Source organism: Budorcas taxicolor, chromosome 3 (assembly GCF_023091745.1).
Source record: "Budorcas taxicolor isolate Tak-1 chromosome 3, Takin1.1, whole genome shotgun sequence".
NCBI classification, from domain to species: domain Eukaryota; kingdom Metazoa; phylum Chordata; class Mammalia; order Artiodactyla; family Bovidae; genus Budorcas; species Budorcas taxicolor.
Window position 1 is genome coordinate 44,532,694 of NC_068912.1, and position 26,532 is coordinate 44,559,225.

Sequence of the window (26,532 nt, forward strand, 5' to 3'; positions counted from 1 at the left end):
AGTGCATATTGGGGAAATTACTGCAAAAAGTGTGATAGTTGGTCAGTTGTGTGTGACCCTTGGAGACCCCACGGACTACAGCTCTCTAGGCTCCTCTGTCCATGGAATTCTCTAGGCAAAAATGGATAGATATTTCCTTCTCCAGGATGTTCCTCACTCAGGGATCGAACCCACGTCTCCCAAATTGCAGGCAGATTCTTTGCCATCTGAGCCACAAGGGAAGCCAGGTGGAATCAAACCACAATAGCTAGAAGACTGCTTGATATAAGTTTGGATTCCTTTATGTATTCTACAAATGTCCATGGAGTGCCAGCCGTGTATCAGGCACTGGCACTACGCTCTATGTCAGACTGGCCATAAATTCAGTTCAGTTCAGTTCAGTTCTTCAGTCATGTCCGACTCTTTGTGACCCCATGAATCACAGCACACCAGGCCTCCCTGGACATCACCAACTCCCGGAGTTCACTCAAACTCACATCCATCGAGTCGGTGATGCCATGCAGCCATCTCATCCTCTGTCATCCCCTTCTCCTTCTGCCCCCAATCCCTAACAGCATCAGAGTCTTTCCCAATGAGTCAACTCTCCACATGAGATGGTCAAAGTATTGGAGTTTCAGCTTTAGCATCAGTCCTTCCAAAGAACACCCAGGGCTGATCTCCTTCAGAATGGACTGGTTGGATCTCCTTGCAGTCCAAGGGACTCTCAAGAGTCTTCTCCAACACCACAGCTCAAAAGCCTCAATTCTTCGGCGCTCAGCCTTCTTCACAGTCCAACTCTCACATCCATACATGACCACTGGAAAAACCATAGCCTTGACTAGAAGGCCCTTTGTTGGCAAAGTAATGTCTCTGTTTTTCAATATGCTATCTAGGTTGGTCATAACTTTCCTTACAAGGAGTAAGCATCTTTTAATTTCATGGCTGCAGTCACCATCTGCAGTGATTTTGGAGCCCCCAAAAATAAAGTCTGACACTGTTTCCACTGTTTCCCCATTTATTTGCCATGAAGTGATGGGACCGGATGCCATGATCTTCGTTTTCTGAATGTTGAGCTTTAAGCCAACTTTTTCACTCTTCTCTTTCACTTTCGTCAAGAGTCTCTTTAGTTCCTCTTCACTTTCTGCCATAAGGGTGGTGTCATCTGCATATCTGAGGTGATTGATATTTCTCCCGGCAATCTTGATTGCAGCTTGTGTTTCTTCCAGTCCAGCGTTTCTCATGATGTACTCTGCATATAAGTTAAATAAGCAGGGTGACAATATACAGCCTTGATGCACTCCTTTTCCTATTTGAAACCAGTCTGTTGTTCCATGTCCAGTTCTAACTGTTGCTTCCTTACCTGCATACAGATTTTTTAAGAGGCAGGTCAGGTGATCTGGTATTCTCATCTGTTTCAGAATTTTCCACAGTTTCTTGTGATCCACATAGTCAAAGGCTTTGGCATAGTCAATAAAGCAGAATTAGATGTTTTTCTGGAACTCTCTTGCTTTTTTGATGATCCAGCGGATGTTGGCAATTTGATCTTTGGTTCCTCTGCCTTTTCTAAAACCAGCTTGAACAGGTGGAAGTTCATGGTTCACGTATTGCTGAAGCCTGGCTTGGATTGCGCGGTAGTTTGAGCATTCTTTGGCATTGCCTTTCTTTGAGATTGGAATGAAAACTGACCTTTTCCAGTCCTGTGGCCACTGCTGAGTTTTCCAAATTTGCTGGCATATTGAGTGCAGCACTTTCACAGCATCATCCTCCAGGATTTGAAATAGCTCCACTGGAATTCTGTCACCTCCACTAGCTTTGTTCGTAGTGATGCTTTCTAAGGTCCACTTGACTTCACATTCCAGGATGCCTGGCTCTGGTCCCCAAATTCTGCTCATATTGGAATCATTGGGGAATTGTTAAAAAAGCAAAACAAGACAACTACTGCCTGGTTTTCAGACAGTTTTCAGGACTCCTAACATTCTGATTTATTAGTATGGTGTATGACCTGGCCAGCAAGACTTCTAAAGGCTTTTTAGGGATTAAAATGTGCAGCAAATTTGGGGAACCCTGTTAGCATAAAGAAAGATGGAGTTCCAGAATATCATCAGGGGTACAAGTGCTCTGAAGTATACAAACAAGACACACACACACACACACACACACACACACACAATGTTTTGAGTCTTCATGCACTAGGTTGCCATAGACAGTGGCTTTAAACAGTCCTGCTTGAATGAGTTCAAAGAATAAGACTAAGCATTGGGCAGAACAAGGCACTGATGATGAACCAAATAGCTATTTACTGTCTCATGTCTGAATCTTAGCTTTCCTTTGAGAAGCCTGGGAGCCTCAGAAGCATCAGAAGTGTCATCCTCACTATCAGTGAATCATTTGGAGGAAGAGGAGCTCTGTCTAGAAAGTCACTGTTAAAACAGAACTCAAGCCTTTGACCAGGATGCCTGGTAGAAGACATTAGTAACACTGTAAATGTACTTAATCTTTCGATATATCTGAATTACGTAATTTTAAAAGTGTCTATTTCCTTGTTTTTGCCTCTAAAATACTCATCATATAGTGTCTCTCTCCTAGAAAATATATGTAAAATCTGTGCAAAGGTTTTATCCAGCTCCTTTTGATTTAGTTATCAGAACACACAACATTTGCTAAAACTGAAGCCCACAGTTTTGGAAATTTTCCTTTCACTGCACTCCGAGTCTGCACATCATTAGCACAATTCAGATGGAAATCCTGTAGAGATGCGGTATTGCTAACCGACTGCACTTTCCCAGAAAATCTGACCTCCCAAATTTGATTTATTTAACATATTTGCATTTTAATGGATTTTTCTGAAATGGTAATCTCATCAAGATGGGCTTCTGTGGTTTGAGTAATTCACAATTTCCAGCTCATTCATATGTATTTATTAATGTGCAGTATGTATATTTGCACAGTGCCCAGGCACATATGGATTATGTCCACCAGAAGGCCACGTTTAAAAATTTCAAGGGCTGAGCATTTGGTACTTTGGTTACCTTACGGATGTTCCTCCTCTAGTTTAATATATCCCACTGAATCAGTCTTCCAGTTTTAAGGTTAATAATAACTAACATGTCTATGCACACAGCACAGCATTTACACTCAGTCATGTCTGACTCTTTGTGACCCCATGGACTATACAGTTCATGGAATTCTCCTGGCCAGAATACTGGAGTGGGTAGCTGGTTCCTTCTCCAGGGGAGCTTCCCAACCCAGGGATTGAACCCAGGTCTCCCGCATTGTAGGCAGATTCTTTACCAGCTGAGCCACCAGGGAAGCCCAACACTTCTATGACAACCTGCAACTTATAGTACACACTTTTCTCATACATTAACTCACTTAGTAACATGTCTGATGTCTTGGGAAAGCTCAATAACCTTTTGAAGCTATAAAAGATTCCTGTAAAGGGCCAGTCCCTCCCTCCCCAGCCTCTGTTTTCAGGGATGCAAGTTGCTAAATCAATCCTGACTAAGCTGTTACACTTAGGGATGGCATGTGGACAAGGTCAGTGGATGTGGCCAGCGAGTGACTACTTGATACGACCAGATTAAATTCTGGCATTCTCTCCGTCCACCAGCCCCACCTGCTTCCAAACTCCATTTTCTAGGTTCAGTAGGCAGTAATGTGTTTTTTCCAACGTCTCTTTCCTAGTTCTCTAGTTCTACAAGGGAACTGGTATGCTTTTCCCTAATCATTGGGACAAGGTGTCTATTTCTGCCAACTGCTACCATGAGAAGGAGGTCTGGCAGAAGAACCCTATCTATATTCTTCTCAGATAGTGAATGGTATGTTTACATTAATACACTGAATTCTTCTCTGAAACGTTCACAATATTTGTTAAGAGATGGACATATATTCCAAAAGACTGCCACAGGTACATATCATCTTTCAAATACAGGCAAGTCATAATTTACAACTTTCTGTATGGGATGAAAAATTCTCACAAAACATGTCATCTCTAAGTATAAGAATAAAACTATAAAGTTTTCAAGTTTTATTAGTACAGTGATGTCTTTTCTATAATTTTTCCACATTTCAAACATTTTCTTTTTAATTTTTTATTGATGTTTTGAGTACAGTTCTATGAATTATAACCCATGTATATCTCAGATAATTGTTACAACCATTGGAATGCAGAACAGCTCCATCACCCAAAGAACTCCCTTGTGCTATTTCTTTAAAATCATGTCACGCATCCACTCCTAGCCTATGGCAAGCGTTGATCTGTACTCTATCACTGCAGATGTGTCAGTTTCAGAATGACATAAAGGTGGAATTGTACAGTGTATAACCTTTTGAAATGACTTCTTTCACACAGCATAAGGCCTTTGAATTCCTCCAAGCTACGGAGTTTTACTCCTTTTCATTGTTGAGTAGCATTCCTCAATATGGATATACCACAGCTTATTTATCTATTCAAGTATATATTTTAATACATTTACATTAATACAAATGATATTTGCAGAATTGGTACAACACGTTAAAAACTGTCAATATGATGCCATAGAAATTTCTTAGGGACCAGCCAGCTGTAGATTTAGACATCAGTACTGCTTGATAAAAGTGAAAGAGGTAAGTGAAAAAGTTGGCTTAAAGTTCAACATTCAGAAAACGAATATCATGGCATCTGGTCCCATCACTTCATGGGAAAAAGGCAGGGAAACAGTGGAAACAGTGTCAGACTTATTTTGGGGGGCTCCAAAATCACTGCAGATGGTGATTGCAGCCATGAAATTACAAGACGCTTACTTCTTGGGAGCAAAGTTATGACCAACCTAGATAGCATATTGAAAAGCAGAGACATTACTTTGCCGACTAAGGGGCTGTCTAGTCAAGGCTATGGTTTTTCCAGTGGTCATGTATAGATGTGAGAGTTGGACTGTGAAGAAAGCTGAGTGCTGAAGAATTGAGGCTTTTGAGCTGTGGTGTTGGAGAAGACTCTTGAGAGTCCCTTGGACTGCAAGGAGATCCAACCAGTCCATTCTGAAGGAGATCAGCCCTGGGTGTTCTTTGGAAGGACTGATGCTAAAGCTGAAACTCTAATACTCTGGCCACCTCATGTGAAGAGTTGACTCATTGGAAAAGACTCTGATGCTGTTAGGGATTGGGGGCAGGAGGAGAAGGGGATGACAGAGGATGAGATGGCTGCATGGCATCACCGACTCGATGGACATGAGTCTGGGTGAACTCCAGGAGTTGGTGATGTCCAGGGAGGCCTGGCGTGCTGCAGTTCATGGGGTCCAAAAGAGTCGGACATGACTGAGTGACTGAACTGAACTGAACTGCTGTTATTAATCATGGATCAGGAGGCAACTCTCTGAAATTCAGTCTTGACAGAGTGGGAGGTAATGATACTTACAGAGTTTTAGAAATACCTAAAAAATATTAGTGGGGTTCCCAGGTGGCACTAGTGGTAAAGTACTTGCCTGCCACTGCAGGAAACTTAAGACACTTGAGTTCAATCCCTGGGTTGGGAAAATCCCCTGGAGAAGGGCATGGCAACCCACTCCATTACTCTTGCCTGGAGAATCCCATGGACAGAGGAGCCTGGCAGGCTACACGTCCATAGCGTTGCAAAGAGTTGCACATGAATGAAATAACTTTGCCGACAAAGGTCCATCTAGTCAAAGATATGGTTTTTCCAGTAGTCATGTATGAATGTGAGAGTTGGACCGTAATGAAAGCTGAGTGCCAAAGAATTGATGCTTTTGAACTGTGGTGTTAGAGAAAACTCTTGAGAGTCCCTTGGACTGCAAGGAGATTAAACCAGTCAATCCCAAAGGAAATAAGTCCTGAATATTCATTGGAATAACTGATGCTGAAGCTGAAACTCTAATACTTTGGCCATCTGATTTGAAGAAATGACTCATTGGAAAAGACCCTGATGTTGGGAAAGATTGTAAACATGAGGAGAAGGGGACAATAGAGGATGAGGTGGTTGGATGGCATCACCGACTCAATGGACATGAGTTTGAGCAAGCTCTGGGAGTTGGCGATGGACAGGGAAGCCCGGCGTGCTGCAGTCCATGGGGTCGCAGAGTCAGACAGGACTGAGCAACTGAACTGAAGTAACTTAGCACATATACAATGAAAACATGTGAAATGTCTGGCACATAGTAAAGTGTGTGTATTACCTTCCATCTGCCACTAAGTTAAGGTAGTATAGTATATATTTTTAGTAATTTTCATCTTCCTGATTTTCAGGTGTGGAAATTCATACTACTGATTAATATGTTTTGTGAGCAGATGGGAGGTAATTTATTCTTACTATGCTTGGTACAGATCTTTGCAGAGAAAAATTTCTAAATATGTCTCTAAACAAATGCAAACCACTAGTTTGCATGCTTTTCTAATACAAGGTGACTGAACGGAATAATTTTCTAGAGACCCAGCATCTGGTAAAGTTGTTTTGAGCAGTAGTAGCAGAACTGGGGGTCCATGTAAACTGATGATGATTTGTAACAGACGTGTATTTTATCAGCTCCTCGAAAAGCAGTCATAGCCAGCTGGAGAGAAGGAGGCAATATGTAAATGCAAAGGAGGTTTGGGTGATTTGGACAGCACTGGTAAAGCCCTCCGATGAAGCTGATTTCTAAGCATTCTTATCTCACTTGATACTGGACTCTACTACCTGTCAGTAAGTGATGTATTGCAATTCCTGGAGCACAGCATCTGGCTTCCTCATCAATTTGAGCAAGAAGAAGCAATTAAATTTCTGACCCAAAGGTAAAAAGTATGTATGCTTAGCCCAAACTCCACATATTTTATTCATTTTATACTTCCGGCCGCACAACTGAGTAAGACTGTCCTTCAGGTACCAACATTTATCGTCTGAAAATTATGCTGAGGTGGGTTTTAGAGCAGTTGTATTGCCAAGTAAATTGTTAAGATTATGTGCCATTGATTCAATTTTAACTCATGCTTTCTGACTTTTACAATGAGGTAGTAAAAATTCACTTGTCTCAAACAACTTTAAAGACTTCAACTAGAAATCTATCAGATTGGGAGGCTCAGACATGATTAAAAAGTGAGTAAATATAAACTTTTTCTTTCTTAATGTTACAACGTATGAAATAAACACCTGGACGTTGCCAGTAATCAAACTATTTCTCACCTGTTGTTGTTGTTGTTGAGGCACTAAGTCATATGACTCTCTGTGACCTGATGAACTGCATCAGGCCAGGCTTCCCTGTCCTTCACTTATCTCCAGAGTTTGCTCAAACTCATGTCCATTGAGTCGATGATACCATCCAACCATCTCATCCTTTTTTGCCCCTTCTCCTCATGCCCTCAAATGGCTATTTCATATGATGCAACCTAATGAAACACTTCAATATATATCGAATTGGGAGAGCAGTGGAATGCTCTCATGGAATGAATGGTGTCCTCTCACTACTCGTATATTGTTAAACTCTAACCTCCAGTGTGACTATTGAGGATAGGGCCTCTAAAAGGGAGACAACAAAGGTTCAATGAGGTCATGAGGCTGGGACCCTAATCTGCTGGGATTGGTGTCTTTGTGAGAAGAGGAAGAGCTCCCTCTCCATGCAAGGACAGAGTAAAGGCCACATGCAGGCATGGTTAGAAGGCACTGTCAGCAATCCAGAAAGAGAGGGTTCACCAAGGGGGAAAAAAAAAAAAAAGGAAGCCTGATGGGACGTTGATCTGGAACTTTTAGCCCCCAGAACTGTAAAAACAAAAATTTCTATTGTTTAAGCTACCCAGTCTATGGTATTTTGCTATGGCCACCCAAGCAGAAACTTTCATTTCTGGTTTGGTTCAATAGCTAAGGTGGATCATTGAAAGTTACAGGACATGGGGCATCTTCTCCCCAAGCCTATGGTCTCATTTACAGGTCCACTAAGCAATGAAATGAAAACTCTGTGGCACTACAGAGCAACTTTCGTTTTATGCTGCTGTAGATTTACAAACAAGTATCTTGATTAGTGAAAATCTGATCTATTTAAACTAGACTCCACATAGACTGGGACCCTCACTACATGGTAGTATTCTATATACTACTTTTTGAAAGACTGATGATGTCATATCTCTTCAGTAAATGGAGTGGAGGGAGAACTGTTTTAGCATATAGTAGTCACTCAATAAATAGTATTGTGGTTTCAAATAAATAAAAATATATTGGGGGCATTTTTTAAACAAAGTGCCCAGAATTTATCCTACCATCAACACTTACAAAGATTAATCTCCTACATCTTGAACCACTACAGTAATGAATAGTGAGAACTGAACTCAAAATAATGACCCCTATGTCAGATCATCAAAGAAAAATGTAGTATATTCAGCACAATTTGATTACTAATTTAATAGTTCTGACAAAAAACTGTAGAGGGTTTCTATTAATAAAAGCAGTAGTTTCCCAGGATATCCTATTTAAGAGCCTTCTTGAAGTTAATTAAGATTTTACTATTCATCTTCTTCTACTTTTATTGGAGATATGTATGAGCCAAAAGAAGTATTAAAGCAAAATATCAGTAAGTGGAAAGCAAAGTAAAATGTTTTATCTTTATCAATTACATTAAATTAAAGACACCATTACACACTGAGGCATTGATTATAGTAATGAAATATGATTAATCATACTCAACAGCATAGAGTGCTAATCACAAGAGTAAACACAACAACATGCACAGTGATGTTTCCTTTCCAAATATTTCCTCCACTTTCTTTCAAAGTGATACAATCCACATGCACTTATATTTTAATGAAAATTTTTCTGCTATTTTCCAATTCAGTAATTAAGACATTATGTCTTTACTTGTCCAAAAAATTACTTTCCATGCTTATAGTTGTAAATCTGTAGATGGAAAAAAGCCCAGTCATTTACTAATCCATTCAAGAAACATGAAATTTAGGCCAGAAATTCATCATGCCAGAAGCCTTTATGTTCTCACTAAAACAGTATTCTGAAAATCCTCTGATATTAAACTAATAGTTGACCCTGGACCACATATGAATAGAAGGAACCATTTTGAGTGTTTAGTTTCTGTTATATCTTTGTTTCAACCACTACCTAGTGCATTGAAGGACAACCGAATAAATGCTGATTAGCATTCACAAGCTGTATCCTTGACAAAGGACCCACAGCTGTCATAACCATAGTTTTCCCACATGCTCCATATCGCTGCTAAAGAAACTCTGTTTCTCAAAGTGTTAGCAGGATTTGTGATTTTGTTTAGTTGGATGGTTCTCATTTATCATAGCACACATAATGACTTTCAGGTGTCTTCAAGTAACATGATGTTACATAGATAGTTCAGCAGAATTTTATGCAGGCACATTTCCAAATGGATCAATAAAAGTTTTGCTGACACAGCAGTGGCAGGATTAATTATACCAGAAGAGTAACAATATCCATAATGATCATTTATAGTTGTGAGTGGTCAAGGTTCTATACCACATCTTGGTGAAGTAGGCAACATTATCCACATTTTAGGACACCATAGATATTAAAATGACTTGGCCAAGGTCCCTCAATTATGAATCTACAGAGTAAAGATATGAACTCAGTTCTGTAGAGTTCTGGGTCCTTGGGCTTATCCATCATACTTAACTGCCACACTTTTATGTTCTTATCCTTAATAATTGTTTAAAGATATTCTTAGGGAATGTGAATATTTTGAAACTTTCCTTGATGTTATGGATCCATGGAGTTATAGGTAACAACTTTTTTATCATTAAAACATATGGTCAACAATTCAATATTCACAGATATAGCAACAGACCAGGCAGCAATTAATCTGAGCTTTTGTGATTTGAAACAGTGCTGGGGAGAAAATCCAGGACCCAGTCAGATTAGGTATCCTCTTCTCCTAATCAGAATGTTTTCTAATGCAGATTTGTCCAGTGCTTTAATATTTATTGCTAAGTCACTTCAGTCGCATCCGACTCTGTGTAACCCCACAGACGGCAGCCCACCAGGCTCCCCCATCCGTGGGATTCTCCAGGCAAGAACACTGGAGTGGGTTGCCATTTCCTTCTCCAATGCATGAAAGTGAAAAGTGAAAGTGAAGTCACTCAGTCGTGTCCGACTCTTAGCGACCCTATGGACTGCAGCCTACCAGGCTCCTCTGTCCATGGATTTTCCAGGCAAGAGTACTAGAGTGGGGTGCCATTGCCTTCTCCTAATATTTATTAAGCGTTTATAAATATAAGCCATTTGATGGCTTTGTAAAGATTCATTAACCCAATTTTACAGATGAGCAAACTGAGATTCAGAGAGGCTAAACGACTGTCATGGGCATACAGTTTAAGTATTAGCCACATGTCCTAATTAACTTTCACTGACTTAATAATTTAAATTTTAAATATAGGATAATAACATAATAATTTTAAATAACAGCATGTTTTTTTTTTCATTATTTCCCAGTCTTTATTTAATAATTATTTTGTGCTTTAACTTGGCCCATCAATGTCATACCTTTCCTTTCAGTGAAATATAATTAGGTTTTCTAATAAAACATGTGCTTCATTTGTGTTAATTGTTTTGAAAGTGAAAACTTAAAACATTGTAAATATAGACTAGAACAGCTGTAACATAGCCATAGAGTGAGGCACTTTCAAGATTTCTTCGTGGTCCTAGTTGAAGATCGGAGAAGGCAATGGCAACCCATTCCAGTACTCTTGTATGGAAGATCCCATGGGTGGAGGAGCCTGGTAGGTTGCAGTCCACGGGGTCGCGAAGAGTCGGACATGACTGAGCGACTTCCCTTTCACTTTTCACTTTCATGCATTGGAGAAGGAAATGGCAACCCACTCCAGTGTTCTTGCCTGGAGAATCCCAGGGACAGCAGAGCCTGGTGGGCGGCCGTCTATGGGGTCGCGTAGATTCAGACACGACTGAAGTGACTTAGCAGTTGAAGGTAAGTATCCCTTCCCTTAGTCGAAAGCATCTGACCTTTGAAATAAACATCCCATTACAGCAGGAACCGCAAAGACAGAGATACAAATTACTATTCTAGCTGGTTTCTCTTCCTGTTTTCTTGAGAAAGAAGCTACCTCCTAAATCAAGCACTGAAAATCATTCTGTGAGGATGCAGTATGCTATGACGGCAAAAATGAAAAAGTTATAGGTATAATGCCGAATGTTCCTAGCTCTCTTTAGTTTGACTTTGAGGATGTTGTCTTTTTGAGTTTATATGACAAGGTTTAAGCACAACATTTCTTGAGTTAACCAGTCCTACTGTATTTCTTATTCAAGCTTCAGGGGTGTTCTCTAAATCAAACTCTCCTGAGGTTAGTAAACTGGTGCACTTATTCATTTTCTAGATCCACATCAATAAAGATCTGTTAAGATACTGTCTTTTGCAGTTCAGTAAGTATTAGAATGAATTACCAGATGTCCTTACTTATTCTGAATGCAGTTATCTGGCCTAAAATATGCCTTTTTCCAAACCTATTCCCATGAGATCTCCTACTAATATATATGTTCATATTTAAAGTTCCTCACTAGTGCAAAGTCATGTGACTTATCACATGTGTGATTCTCCTTAAACATCTCTAGCACACGTTAAGCACCATGAACACAGATTTTTGAAGTTTTTAAAAGAAGGCTCTAGTGTTTTTTTTTTTTTTTGAGAGCTTCTGAATTCTTCATACCTCATCATCTCAGCTATGCATTGACATTGTAATGTTATTTATCTCTTTTTGTACATGGAGTGAGAAAAACGTCAGGAAAATGCCTGGGTTTACCTCTGAATTACCTTAAACACTAGGAAGACAATGTTTACAATTCTGCATCTTCTTGGTCTTTGGAAATGCTCAGGCATCTCTGCCAAAAATATTCTGTCTATCCCAAACTCCCTAACTACCCCTTTTCCCCATCCTTTCTTCCAGGAACCATAAGTCTGTTCTCTAAGTCTTAGTTTAAGACGGACATGTACACACTGCTATATTTAAAATGGGACAAGAACCTACTGTATAGTACATGGAACTCTGCTCAATGTTATGTGACAGCCTGGATGGGAGGGGAGTTGGGGGAGAATGTGGTGGTTTAGTCGCTAAGTTATGTCTGACTCCTGCGAGCACACAGACTGTAGCCCACCAGTCTCCTCTGTCCATGGGATTTTCCAGGCAGGAATACTGGAGTAGCTTGCATTCCCTTCTCCAGGGAATCTTCATGACCCAGGGATTTAACCCAGGTCTCCTGCACTGCAGGCAGATTCTTTACCAACTGAGCTACCAGGGAAGAATCCCTTTGGGGGAGAATGGTTACATGCATAGGTATGGCTGAGTCCCTTTGCTGTCCACCTGAAATTATCACAACACTGTTAATTGGCTATACTCCAATGCAAAATAAAAAATTGAAAAAACAGAAATAGCTGTGATGTAAACCTAACAATAAATAAAGTCTAGTAATAAGTAAAGCCGGATCCTAACTTTAAACAAACATTCTGTCTATAAATTAACGAGGTCCAAATCCTTGAACTTGAGCAGGGAATCTCAATCTGACTCTCGATATGCATAGATTCGATGTACAGAACCCACTTGGTCATAATATTGAGAAGCCAGGTCCATTTCCTATTCCCTTCTGTTAGGCACCTGAGGTTCTAAAACTGAAGAATAATACATTCATTCACTCTGCTGCTGCTGCTGCTGCTGCTGAGTTGCTTCAGTCGTGTCCGACTCTGCGTGACCCCACAGACAGCAGCCCACCAGGCTCCCCCATCCCTGGGATTCTCTAGGCAAGAATACTGGAGTGGGTTGCCATTTCCTTCTCCAATGTATAAAAGTGAAAAGTGAAAGTGAAGTCGCTCAGTCGTGTCTGACTCTTAGCAACCCCATGGACTGCAGCCTACCAGGCTCCTCCGTCCATGGGATTTTCCAGGCAAGAGTACTGGAGTGGGGTGCCATTGCCTTCTCTAATTCACTCATCTAGCTAGCCACAAATATTCAGTACTTGACTTCCCAAAGACTATTCAAATGGTCTTTTCATTTGCTGCCAATCTAAAGACCACCTCCACCCTGACTTTTTGTATGTTTGTCTTCCATCTATAGAAGAAAAGTTACAAACCATAAAGACAAGGACTACATCTTCCTATGCCAGTCTAGCACTTTACTAGTTCTTACTAGAACATGAGTATTGCGGTGGGTGGATGAGACGTACTGGAACTGATAAATAAGTCCCCCAAGATCTGTCCCAGGATTTATCATGGTTTTATAGGTGGAGAAACATGGTAGGATGGAGTGGTTGTTAAGTCCTGCACAAATAAATACAATATGAATCACTGGAAGTTGGAAAAGAAGAGAGCTCTAAATACCACACTTTTGATCTATATTATCCAATTTGGTGGGAGCTAAGATGGGGAGGGTTTTGCTTTTTGTTAAGAAAGACTGACTGCTACAATACATTTGAAAGCATAATAATATGCCTAGGAATTAAATTAAGAATTTGGGCAAGATTCCAAAAGATTAAATATGGGTAGTGCTGTTTTTAATCTAGAAACAGATAGTTAAATTAATAATTGAGGCAGGGTTCCAAACGATTCTTTGAAATTGAAAATACATATTTTGGAAAAGAATTAGCTTAAATGATTCATAAGAAAATAAAATGAAGAAACAGGGAAGTGTTTCTAACCTAAATAAGTACCTTCTTTGGGCCAGGCACTTTACATATTCTCATTTAATTGTCAAAATAAGCCCAGAGGTAAGAAAAATTGGTTCATTTTGTCTCTAAGAAAGCTCAGGCTCAAGAAAGGAAAGGAACCAAGGGCACCCTGCTCATGCTCTTTCACCAGCCTCACACCATTTCTATGTAGAACCAATTTGCTGAAACATTCACAGAAATTTTATGTTGGTATCTTTAGAACATGAGTTAAGATTCAACATTAACTCTGAATTTCAGCACTGGATGGTAACAACCACAAATCAGTCAGCAACACCAATTTGACCATGTAACATGAACAAATGATGGGGACATTGAGAATTCTGAAGGAAAATAATATCTTATTCTTGAGATGGATACCATCTGAAACAGAAGATGGAATGTGCACAGATCTACAGAAAAACAGATATTCCTACAGAAATATGGATACGCCCAGAATCATTTTGTAAGCAGTAAAATGAGAAGGAAGTGACTGGGGATGGGTATTAGAGTGGCCTGGGTTAAGTCTGCTAAAAACATGTCTGACTAGGGTATATTTTATAGAATTTAAACACAATGTGCTGGATATAATGAAATAAGCATCAATAATCCTCATATCAACCTTGTAAAGTAAGTACCAGTATCAATTTTATCAGTGATGAAACTAAGGCAGGAAGAGGTCCAGCATGTTGCCCAGGTTCCCTGAATTGGTTAAGTGGTAGAACGACTTGAATAGAGGCAGGACCCTGAGTTGGTGCTATTATGTTGCCCTGTGTTGCAAATAAGGATATAGGCTAGGTTTATCTAGGGAGATAAAGATGGTGATTCTCTAACCTTGACAATAATTTTATATGTGAAAACACTTCCCTGTTGTTTAAGTTTAGAGGGGTAAGGTCCTTAATTTATTCAGATTAAATACCTTTGTGAATGGCACAATGTACCATTCCCTACTCACTGATGAGGACAGAGCAGTGAACAGCGCTGCTGTGTTATGCATAGTACTAGGCACACGTGCATGCAGGCTAAGCCGCTTCAGTTGTGTTCAACTCTTTGCGACCCACCAGGCTCCTCAGTCCGTGGGATTCCCCAGACGAGACCACTGGAGTGGGTTGCCATGCCCTCCTCCAGGTGACCTTCCGGACCTGGTGTCTCTGAAGCACACGCTACTGTAATGGGAAGCCCACTAGGCACACAGTACACCAGGACACTGTAAAATGCATTACAATGGATTTTAAATTTGAATTTAAATTAATTTGTCAAAATGAATGCTTTCATTAATTTGAATAAATTACCTACATTAGACTCTCCTTAATCCAAAGTTACATTTAAAAACTACCTTTTAGAATTAGCACCATTCTTCAAAAAATTCTATTAAATAGGAAGGTTTGGGGGATTCCTATTTAGAACCAGATTTGCAGTTCAGACACTCTTACAGCCTTAGAATGATTTTCTAAAGGAAGCCCGAGACCATGCATCTCTGCAGTAATTACATTTTCACAATATGATGTCTTTTTTGTCCATTTAGGAACAGTTTACTCCCAGTGCCCAAAGCTGTTTATTATACAGGTTGTTAAGTGTTGTTTATCTGGTAAGCACTACTAAGTAATTAGTTATTAAATGAGGTCTGTAACACCGTAGAAGGTAAAATAGTCTACATCAGATTCACACTGCCTTTATTATCTTATCCTAAACAATCAATCATTTGCCAAATTTAAAAGGGCTTTTTCGCCTAAAAATGTTTCTTTACTGATGATAAAGGTCCACCTCTAAAAATCATCAAGCTACAACCAATTAAAATGAATATTCTAGAAATCTGCTAGATTGATTCCACTTTGTAATGAGAAAAGCAGGGCTCTGGGAGTACTCTCATCCCCTCGCCTTGCATACAGGCTTCCTACCTTCTCTCTGGAGTGGAAGGTAAGCAGTGTCAGGTTCCCCTACGCTCTCCCACCACCATGTCCCCTCAGTATGCTGCCTACTCTTGCAGGCAGGGATACACATGGCACACGAACGGGCTCTTTACATACATGCAGCTGCACTGCTACTTACATACCCACGCACACGCGTGCATGGCCAGTGTATTGGAGGGTTCTGTATGCCTGTGGTGTGAGCCCTCTTTGTCTCCCGATCCTTTCACTTGACCCCTGGGAACTGCAGCAATACCGGGGAACTCAGGGAATAGCGAGGTGAGGCAAACGGTCCGTTTTTCCTTCCCTAGTGGCTGCCACCGCTGGGTCCTAGGAATTCGCAATGCCTCGTCTCACAGGCATCTAATAAAGGGAAACTGAGATGATAAGCCAGAGGAGAATACGTGAGCGAGAAAGGGGCCGTTGTACCAGAGATGATGCTTCCGGAACTCCGGAGCTCTGTTTTTATGTACAAAGCCCTAGGAAACTGGAGGAGGAGGCAGAGAAACTCCGAATCTAAAATCCTCTGAGATGATGCTTCTCTCTGCGCCTAGAAACCAGCGCTGGGCGTGTGTCCTGCGCGGGGTTAAGGAATCCCAGGGAGCGCCGGCTGAAAGTCGCTGCAGGGCACCGGGACTTTGCGCTTCGCGGGGCTGCCCCCGGAAGACGCATCCACGCACCGTTTTCCCAGGCGTTGTGCGGGTTTCCTAAACCGTCCAGCTGCTGCCTCAGAAGGGAGTTTCTAGAAGCTCCTTCTCTGCTGCCTCCCCTCCCCCTCTTTTGGGTTTTTACCCCGGCGAGGAGCTTATCCAGCTCTACCGCGTCTGCCCTCCGAGGGGTACAGGTGCCGCTGTCCCATCCGCCGCCGCCTGGTCCACCCCTCCGCCGGGCGGGCCCGCGGCTTCGGTCCGGCGCGGCTGCAGCGCGGACCGTCTCCTGCCTGGCGGCTGCCGGGGGCCCGGGACTCCCCGCCCTCCCGCGCGACCCCGCGCTCGGGCGGGCGGCGCTTGCGGCGGGCAGGGGGCGGGGAGGGGAGCAGGGGTTCGTCCGGGGGGTAGCCGCCTCCTCCGCAGCCCGCCGGCGCCTCGAAACCCGGACCTGCCTCCGCCTCTTCCTCCGGCAGCTCCATCCCGCCTCCCGCGCCTCGTCCTCCTGCCGCCCCCGCCGCCGCGCCCCCGGGTGGCTGCCTCGGCGGACCCGGGAGGGGGTCCGTCCGTCGCCCGCTCGGCTCGGCCCGGCCCGGGGGGCGTGCATGCCCCTGCGGCCCGCGGCGCTCACCAGCAGCATGCTCTATTTCCAGATGGTGATCATGGCAGGGACGGTGATGCTGGCGTACTACTTCGAGTACACGGACACGTTCACCGTGAACGTGCAGGGCTTCTTCTGCCACGACAGCGCCTACCGCAAGCCCTACCCGGGCCCGGAGGACAGCAGCGCCGTGCCCCCCGTGCTCCTCTACTCTCTGGCCGCCGGGGTCCCCGTGCTCGTGGTAAGCCCGGGGGCACTCGCCCTCGCCCCGACACCGTTTTTCCTCCCCTCGCCTTCTGGGTTGAGGGCCCGCCGAGGTCCGGGCGCCTCAGCCTCTGCCTTCTAAGTTCCTCCAAGTTGCGGGCAGCCCCTTCCCCAGAGGACAGTGTTTTAGGGCGCGTCGTGGGTGGGTGCCAAGGAAGCCCCCAGCTCTCCGCGGCTGCCGCTCCTGCCTCCCCGCACCCGCGCGATGGCTGCACCGTAGGGTGTCACGAAGAGGGATGGGAGGGAAGGGGGTTGTAGGAGGTGACGGGTGGGAGTCGGGGCTGGGGAGGAGGTGAGTTATCCGGTTGAATCTTGAGTTCATCTACTCTGTGGCCTTGCTCTGCTGGCCGCCGCCTCTCACCTAGCGACTGGAAGGCGAGCGGCAGCGGGGCCGGCCAGAGGGAGACGGGGATCAAGCGCTGGATTGTGGAAGGGACTCCTGCTTCCAGAGTCGGGGCGCATATGTCCGGTTTACCGCCTGTTTTCTTTCCCGAAAGGCAGTGCCAATGGCACTAAGCTGACCAGGGAACAAATACCTAAAAAAGAAAATGAGAACTCTTAAATGAAGAGGCTCCAGAAGCAGTGCTTGCTGAAAAGCGGGAGCTGTGCTTAAATTACAAGATTTATTTAAAGGCTGTTCCACTCCCTGGGCAGCTTGTCTTTTTCCCCTAGAGCCTCTCTGAGAATGTCTCTTGGGTTTATGAACTGTGTGTGTGTGTGTCTACGGTCACACCTGCACACACATAAATATATACACACACATATACATATGTAATTACGAAGCTAATAATCATTTAATAATTTCTTATGTGAATGTGGTGCAAAGTTATCGGTAAGAGAATTCCTGTTTTTTCGGAAGACAATATATGGTTGCTTTAATATCGTCAAAGTACTGGAGGTTCCGTTCCTGTGGTAGCTTCTTCCCTTCTCTCTCAGCAGATAACAAATGAAGGGGGAAGGAAAAGGTACTTTTTTTTCAGTGGTTGAGTTGCAGTAATGAATGTTAAGAACATCTAAGGTTGGGATACTCATGGTTTCTTTGATTTCAGGGGAAATTAGTCAATAATTTACAAAATAATGAAAAGTTCCCACCCATCATGGAATTCCATAAACAAGCCAAGAAACTTCTTGGCAACTTTAAAGTAACTTTATCACAGGTACTGTGATAGTTGACTTCAAATCCAGCTCAAGTTTACTGGTTTGAAAAGTGTTAGACCTTGCACCAGAAAATGTTTGTTTTCTTCCATTGTAATTTGCTAAACTATGCCAGAAAGTCCAAATATGGTGTCATGTTTATTTTCTCACCTCTATTTGAGAAGCTGTAAGAGAAAAAATTAATTGGTAATCAGGCCCTTTTGCTTTCTGCAGATGTTGGGTTTCCAAGGCACATGTTTTTCAAGAGACTAAATAGCTCAGGGATTTTTGAAGATTTTTTTTTTTTAAGAAAAAAGCCTGTCACTTTCAGGACACTGGTTTGGTTTCAACCATAATCAGTAATATCTGTAACTTGTCAGTTGTTAATTACCATTCTGTGTCTCATTTAAATGAGATAGCACTTTTCAGATCCAAGTATCCATCCCTGTTGAGGTGCCATTTAGAGATGCTAACATATTTGCACAAAGAACTTGATTATTCTCCACTTAGGGGGAGCTACTAAGGGGAAAGGGAATTCATTAGTCATTATTGAGTGCCTACTTCGTGCTGGGCACTGAATAGTCAGGGCCACATACACTTCTCAGAGCAACCCTTCCAGGATATACAGTCGATTAACATTTGAGGCCCCCGAGAATCAGATAATAAACTAGAAGCACCTGAAAATGAAGTCGGTGGGTGTGGTGTTTGATGCCTCTGCGACCTGATGCCAAGTGCCATACTGCTTGTCCTAGTTCCAGAGAACACTTTCTCTGAAAGAAGCTGAGAAAGGCTGCCAGGGAGAGGATCCAGAATATACTCACGAGATTTTAAAAGGAATGACCCGACTTGATTCCCATGTTTTGATTTTCAGTTCTTTAGTTACAAGAGAGAGAATTTGGGAGTCAGTGTGCACAGAAGGAAGTGTTGGGGTTTTGAGGCTAGCTGTGATGCTGGCCTTTGTTTCTTCTTCCGCTCTTCCCACTAGTACCCTCTCACAGTGTGAATGGTTGGGAACAGTAATGGCAGCCCTGCCTTTCCATTCCTCTCAAGAACACTGACTTAGCCCAGTCATTTTTCATGAAAACAATGTTACTAATAATAGTGTTAGCAATACCTGTCATTTGTTGGATTTTATCCTCTGTGCGTGCATGCTAAGTCTCTTCAGTCGTGTCCGACTCTGCGACCCTGTGGACTGTAGCCCGCCAGGCTTCTCTGTCCATGGGATTCTCCAGGCAAGAATACTGGAGTGGATTGCAATGCCCTTCTCCAGGACATCTTCTGGACCCAGGAACCAAACCAGCATCTGTTAATATCTTCTGCATTTGCAGGCGGGTTCTTTACCACTAGCACCACGTGGGAAGCCCTGTTCCCTATACCTATCTAATACTTGAATTACTTATGAAAGCTGTTATTATTGTCAACTAACCTTTGGGAAAACTGAGATTTAGAAAGGTTAATTAACTTGCCAAGGACCAAGCCTAAAAACATTACGTCCAGAATTTTAACCCTACTGTGTCAAACCTGTGCCTTTTCCATTACAGTATTCAAATTCAGCTTACTCATAAATCATTCTTCTAAACAAATGCCTCAAATGGTCTCTTTCCCCATCTTCTACATTTCTTGGACTGTAGTGATAAAGATTCTATATAATATATATATATTTAACCTTCAAACTCATTTCTAATCCTTAAAACTAATTTTGGAAAGTAGTTCTCCTACTACCACAATCAGTGGTTTGGTTTCCAATTTACCAGATTTATTTATCTAAAAGTGAAAAGCAATATATTCTTTACATTTTGTCACTTATATATAGTGTTGACTTGGGGTGAATGTATGGAGTCTGACAGATTCAAAGTGCATTCTGCTGTTACATTAAGAGTTGGGAATTTTACTTGCTATGTAACCTTGATTGCTATGTAACAACTAATTTACGGCTCCTTAATTCTTGATTTTCTAAGTCATAGAGTTTTGGATATTAAATGGGATATAATATGTAAATATCATTCTTGGCTCATAGTTGATAATCCATAGGCGATCACTCTATAATTAACATTATTAACAAAATAGTAATTCAGTAAATGCTTATTGAATTCCTGTGTTGCATGCACTCTCTTAGCCAGAGTAGTGGTTATAAAAAAGGCAATTTCAGAAGTAATCTATGGTCACTGATCCTAGAGGGTTTACATGCTAAGTTGGGAAAAACCATGCCAAAAGTCAGAAATCACCATAAAAGAAGTGTTATCTGCACATATATGTATATGTATACACACACACACACGCGTGCGCACGCACACACACACACACACACACACGCACGTATACCAGAAAGACCCCTGGTGGTTCAAAGAGGACAAGATCATTTTTAATTGAAGAACAGGAGAAAGGGTTCTTGAAGCAAATGGCGGCTTTTGGGATGTGATTTGAAGGAGGGCCAAAATGGAGTTTGAGTTAGGACATCGAAGAAGCAGCTGTATGAACATGAACTACGTGCTTGGTAGAGAGAATGCAGCTTGTACTTATGAAACAAGGAGTGGTTGGTCTTATTTCTAAGGTGGTGTGTGGGGAACACAGGGATATGTGGCTGAAGAGGAAGACTAGGGTCTCAGCACTGAGTCCTGGAGTGTCAGGCTGAGTTTTTCTCAATTTGTTGGGAACTGAGTAGGGACTTGTGTGATGGGTGGTGTTTTAGGACATTTTGGGGACCGTAGTGTAGGGCTCTTCTGTTATTAAATATCCGTGTAAGATAATTTTAGGCTCTTTATCCCCAGGTCTATTTTGTGTTGTGAAATATTATTATTTTAATTGTATTCTCAGGAAACACCTGTAATTTGACTCATTTACAAAGATGACATGGTTTACAAACTCTTTTAAAACAGGTACTGTTCAGTTTGATCTGTATAGCATTTACAAAAGCACCACCTCCAGGATTTACAGATGTCAATTTAATAAGGGACCTGTGTTTTTTGTTGATTAAAAGACCTGGTGTTGACAATGGTTTCTGCTCTCTACGTTTGGATACAGTGGCCACTACACTGGCCCCTGTTGTTCCTTAGATCTCTGAGTAACACAGATGATCTGAAGGAGACAAAGCTAAACCATCCCTCTTCATAGAGCCAGAGTGAAGGCTGGAAAAACAACACTGAGCTGGGCACATTTGAGAGTGAGGGAATATTTCTAATTCTTTATGCCTGCATCCACAGGAAGCTTCCCCGGCTCCGAGACTGAGGCATGGAGCTGCTACTGCTGCTATCCCAAGGATGTTGCATTTCTAAATGTGGTGGAAGTAGATGGTGATAGAAAGCTATCTCATATCCAGAGCTCCATCTTGTTAAATACTTGAAGCTTCCCCACAGACCTCTCCTTCCTTGAATCTTGCCTTGGGTGCCCACTCCTAACGCTGCCCGTCTCCACTCCCAGAATACACTATACTTCTGTGGTGTGGGCAGGAGAAAAAGCACAGACACTAGCGTTAGGTCTGAATTCTTATCCTGCTTTTTCTCACTACCCATGTGAACTTGGGAAATTTTACTTATTTATAAACCAAGGATTAAACAATATGCTTCCTGAGAGGCAGTGTCTATAGAGGTTAAGATCACAATTCTGGGGTCAGATTGCAAGCCCAGATTTACCACTTTCCAGCTATGTGAACTTGAGCCTGTCTTTCTATGCCTGTTTCTTCTGTAAAATGGAGATCCTATGAGTATGAAATTGGTTAACGTATGTAAATATCAGATTAGGGCCCAGCTGTATGGGTGTTAGCTACCATTATTCCTCCCAAGGTTTGGGGATAATTAATCACGCAGCCTATTTAAGGCATCTAGCAAAATACCTTTGTTAGGGGCTCCAGGGCTGATAAAATATTTGAGGTGGACAGAAGCCACCTAGTTCTATCCATCACCCACAAAATTGGGGAGCCTGATCGCAAAAATAGTAGAATTCAATCAGACCTCTGTTCTTCCAATCCAGTCAGTGATTTTTGCCTTTGACAGCACCTTCATTTCTTCATTTCTTCAGGGTAACAGTAGCTAATATTTCCTATGTACCAGACACTGTGTAACGTAAATTTAATGTGTTCCTTTGTTTAATGCTCACCATAGTAACATACTTTCTTTAAACATACACACTATCTTTAAGCCCACTTTTTAATGAGAAATGAAATGTTTACTGAGATTAGACGTCAGACTTGTATTAAATTTTTTCAATCCATTAATATAATTAATCTTCACAGTAAACTTATGAAGGAGACTTGGATGTAAAAAGGTGAGATGATCAGTCCAGAGTCCTATAGTGACAGTGCCAGAATCGTCAAAGCCCTTGTATTTAGTTACTTTGTAATGTACCTTATCCTTACATGTCAAACAGATCTTTAAAGATAATTAGTCATAGGGATTCCATACTGAAAGGGTCAAATTTTTCTCAAACCTTTTTTCTTCGGTTTCTTTTCTTTTTTTTTTCTGATTTGATGGGAAACTTTGTGTTCCAGAGTAGATAATGGTTTCAATGTGTAGTGTAGGAAATTGATTTGTTTCCTGTTAAGCTTGAAATGTCATGGAAAGGTGGGTGGCAACAGGACGGATTCAAAGATGTTTCTGTTCTGATCTGCAGCCACGTTTCTTATCTCTGTGGCGCATATGGGTATGGTGCTGTGGGTACCTGCTTTTCTCTGGAATCCTCTGGTTCTAGATCTGCAAACAGCTGTGCACGGAGAGCTGAGGCGTCCTCTGCATCTAAGACATGTTTCTTAAAATGAACTCTAGCACTAGATTTGGGGGGCGTAGTGAACACACTGAAATTGTGGTATAAAATACCTTATGTATGTATGTGTGCCCATATGTGTATGCAGGCATGTGTGCATTTTTCTAGTAAGAGCCTGGTGGCTTTATCAGATTGTCAGAAATGCCCAAGATTCCTAAAAGTTAAGAACTACACTTTGAGGATTTATGACTCTGTTTAAACTCCTCCTCATGACTCTGAGGGCTCTTCTTTACTTAGATATTCTCATTCATATTCATTCATTCATGTTCACCCTCCCTCTTTCCCTTCTCCCTCCCTGCATTCCGTTGATAGTCTCTTTTTTCATTTATCCCCTCCCCTTTGCATACTGATTAAGAGATTGTTATGGGGGTCAGGAATCTGAATCCTCTCCCTCTCCCTCTGCCTCTTCTCCTGCCCCTCCTCCTTCTCTTCCCTTCTCCCCCACCCCCTCCATCCTCTGTCACTCATTATCCCTGTGGCTTCTCTGCAGCAGTTACCTTGTCTGAAAAAATGTTGACTTATTCCTGCCCATCTTTCCTGTCTTGCGGAGCGAGTTTTGAGAATCAAATGGGTGTAAATGCATGTTAGAGACAATAAATCACTGCCTGCATATAAGGAAAACATAACATGAGCAGATTACATGGGTTATCTAGCTGCTTGGTCATTGGAGATGGTTAGATTGCTTATAGCATGGCTTTGCCAGCCCAGTACACTTACTCTGTGGAGTGGAAAAATGAATGAGATTTTCATACTTCTTTTCTTAGTTTCTTCTAGAGAGAATAGCAAAAATAAAAAGCCAACAGTATGAAATGGCCTAATTATTATAGCTCATAATTCTAATACCCAATGCTGTCTTTCAAAATATTTCAATAAGCTCTTATTTTCAAGATTATTATAAAGAGTCATCTCATTCATTTGTGTAATTTGGAAGAAATAATGTTTCCAGGGAGCAGTGTTGATATCATCTGTTAAGTATGCATTGTATCATACTAATTTTTAAATTAGAACTGTTCCCAAAAGTCATTATTTATAAGTTTGGAATCATAACAGTACATCTACTGTGTGCTAGGCACAATGGTATTACTTGGCATGTATAACAAGGGAGGCATATTCACTGCCCTTTGACAGTTCAGACACTGTGCGTGAAATTATCTCTCTTATCCTCAACTTTCTTGTCTGTAAGACTGAAATGATACTTCCCATACCTTTTAAGAATTAAATATAAACATGCATGAAATAGTAAGTGATAGCTGCTCTTTTAATGTAAATGTCAATGACATCTATTGGTAGTACATGGCAAAAGGATGTCACCCTTAATCATTTCTGTTGAATGGAAGTGGTAAGTCATTAACTCTTCATAATAACTTTTTTAGGTACTATGTGTGGTAACACATCTAAGGAGCTTAAGCAGTTTGCTCCACTGGGATCTGAATCAATTACTTCAAGTCCTGTTCTCTCTTGGCTACCTACCATTGCCTACCAATTGGATTCACAGCATAAATGGTGTCATTCCTAGAAGACAGGGGAGAGTTAAAGCATCTTGATTATATATCACTGTGCATTTTACAGTAACCTTATGCTTGTAAATGTATAAGCTCATTTACAACCAGGCATGAAAAGGGGAATTTACAATCTGTGTTCAAAGGTAAAACTTCATTGGTTTCTAAGACCACTGGAATAGCCAGTGGCCATGTCATGCATGTTCAGTTGTGTCCAACTCTTTGGAACCCCATGAACTGTAGCCTGCCAGGTTCCTCTGTCCATGGAATTATCCAGGCAGAAAACTGGAGTAGGTTGCCATTTCCTACTCTAGGGGATCTTCCCGACTCAAGGGATCAAACTTGTGTCTTTCGTGTCTCCTGCTTTGGCAGGCAAATTTCTTTACCACTGAGCTACCTGGAATAGCCAGTAGAACTTGCTTTTCCCAGCTCAACATTCCATGTAGATAGATGGAAGAGGCAAGTTCTGAGGTCAGAAATCTTAACTTATAGTTAGGAAGATGTTTTTAACAGCCTTTGGACAATCATAGGAATATCATTTTGATGGGAGATATTTTATCTGAATATAGAATGTGAAATGGAGTTCTATATTCAGTAATATTTAAACTATTTCTGAGAATGCCAGTTTTCACTCAGCAGGCTGGTTACTTTTTTAGTCTTATTATGACAGATGTAGTTTGAGAATCGCTGTCAGGAAAATCACTTTTTTTTTTTTTTTTTTTGGTGAAAACAGAATCTTGAGATTTTTTTCCAGATCAGGTGCATTTGAAACTTTAAAGACAGCCTTTTGGTGGACTTTTCTCACAGAGAGAACATGTGTGAATGGAAGTGTGTGTGTGTGTGTGTGTGTTTGGTATTTAATAAAGTTATAATTTCTTATATGGATTCATTATCTCCCTTGCTTCTAACCTTTATAGTGCTCCCCCACCCTTCTCCTAAGAAAAGAAAATTTCTGGAACATTCCTCTGTATCCTTTCAGACCAAGCACCAACTCCTGTGAGCAGATGTTTTTCCTTAGATGAGATAGCTGCATTCACTTCTATGATTCCTTCATGTCTTTAGCACATGCCTGTATGCTAAATTGCTTCAGTCTTGTCCAACTCTTTGCAACCCTGTGTACTATAGCCCACCAGACTTCTCTGTCCATGGGATTTTCCAAGCAAGAATACTGAAGTGGGTTACCATGCCCTTCTCCAGGGGATCTTCCTGACCCAGGGATCAAACCCGCACCTCTTGAGTCTCCTGCATTGGCAGGTGGGTTCTTTACCTCGTGTGTGACCTCTTTAGCACATTATGGCATTAAAAAAACCTTATATTGTGCTTTAAGTTGTATTTATTTTTATTCATGTTTCCATCACTAGATCTGAGCATCTCAAAGTCGGAGTTTTATAATCTGACTCATCGTGCCCAGCTCTTTGGTTATTTTTGGGTAGATAAATTATCCAGGGACTAACTGAAGTTTGTGATGATGAGATTATAATAACCAAATTCTGCTGAGCACACACTTAATAACCATTCATTAAAATAGGCAAAGTAGTCCATACACTCTGTTCTGTAAGTTTAATAAACTGGCAGATCTTGGTCCTTTGGCGTATTTTAAGTGTATAAACCTTATATGAAAGATATATAGAAAAGAAGCATAGTCAGGGTATGATTCTGTGTCCCCCAGTTGACACACTTCAAGCAGAAATACTCCTGCCCATTGAGAACCAAGTCAGAGGGCTGTAGGTTACAGGCCTTGCAGAAGTTTTATACCTTGTTTGTTCAAGGGTAGGAAGTATTTCCAAACTATTTTAGTCAATCTGCATAGTTTGAATTTTACCAAGTAAGAGTCCTTTTTTTTAGCATTTATCATGCTAACTAAAATTCTCTACTTTGATCAGTTAAATATATATATATATTTTTAATCAATAATGCTACTTTAGTTGTTAATTAAAATGCATGCATGCCAGGTTGCTTCAGTTCTGTCTGACTCTTTATGACCCTATGGACTATAGCCTCTGTCCATGGGATTCTCTAGGTAAGAATATTTGAATTGGTTGCCATGCCCTCTTCCAGGGGATCTTCCCAACACAGGGATCAAACCTGTGTCTCTTATGCTTCCTGCTTTGGC

The 26,532-nt window shown here is 41.6% G+C and overlaps 1 protein-coding gene across 1 annotated transcript in view; it reads left to right on the plus strand.

The window, feature by feature from the left end:
- Window positions 1-16,771: 16,771 nt before the first annotated feature.
- Window positions 16,772-26,532, plus strand: part of PLPPR5 (phospholipid phosphatase related 5) — a 102,732-nt gene continuing 92,971 nt past the window's right edge. The window contains exon 1 of the mRNA XM_052638041.1: window positions 16,772-17,008. Coding sequence (XP_052494001.1) covers window positions 16,772-17,008 — 237 coding nt within the window. The remainder of the gene's footprint in view (window positions 17,009-26,532) is intronic.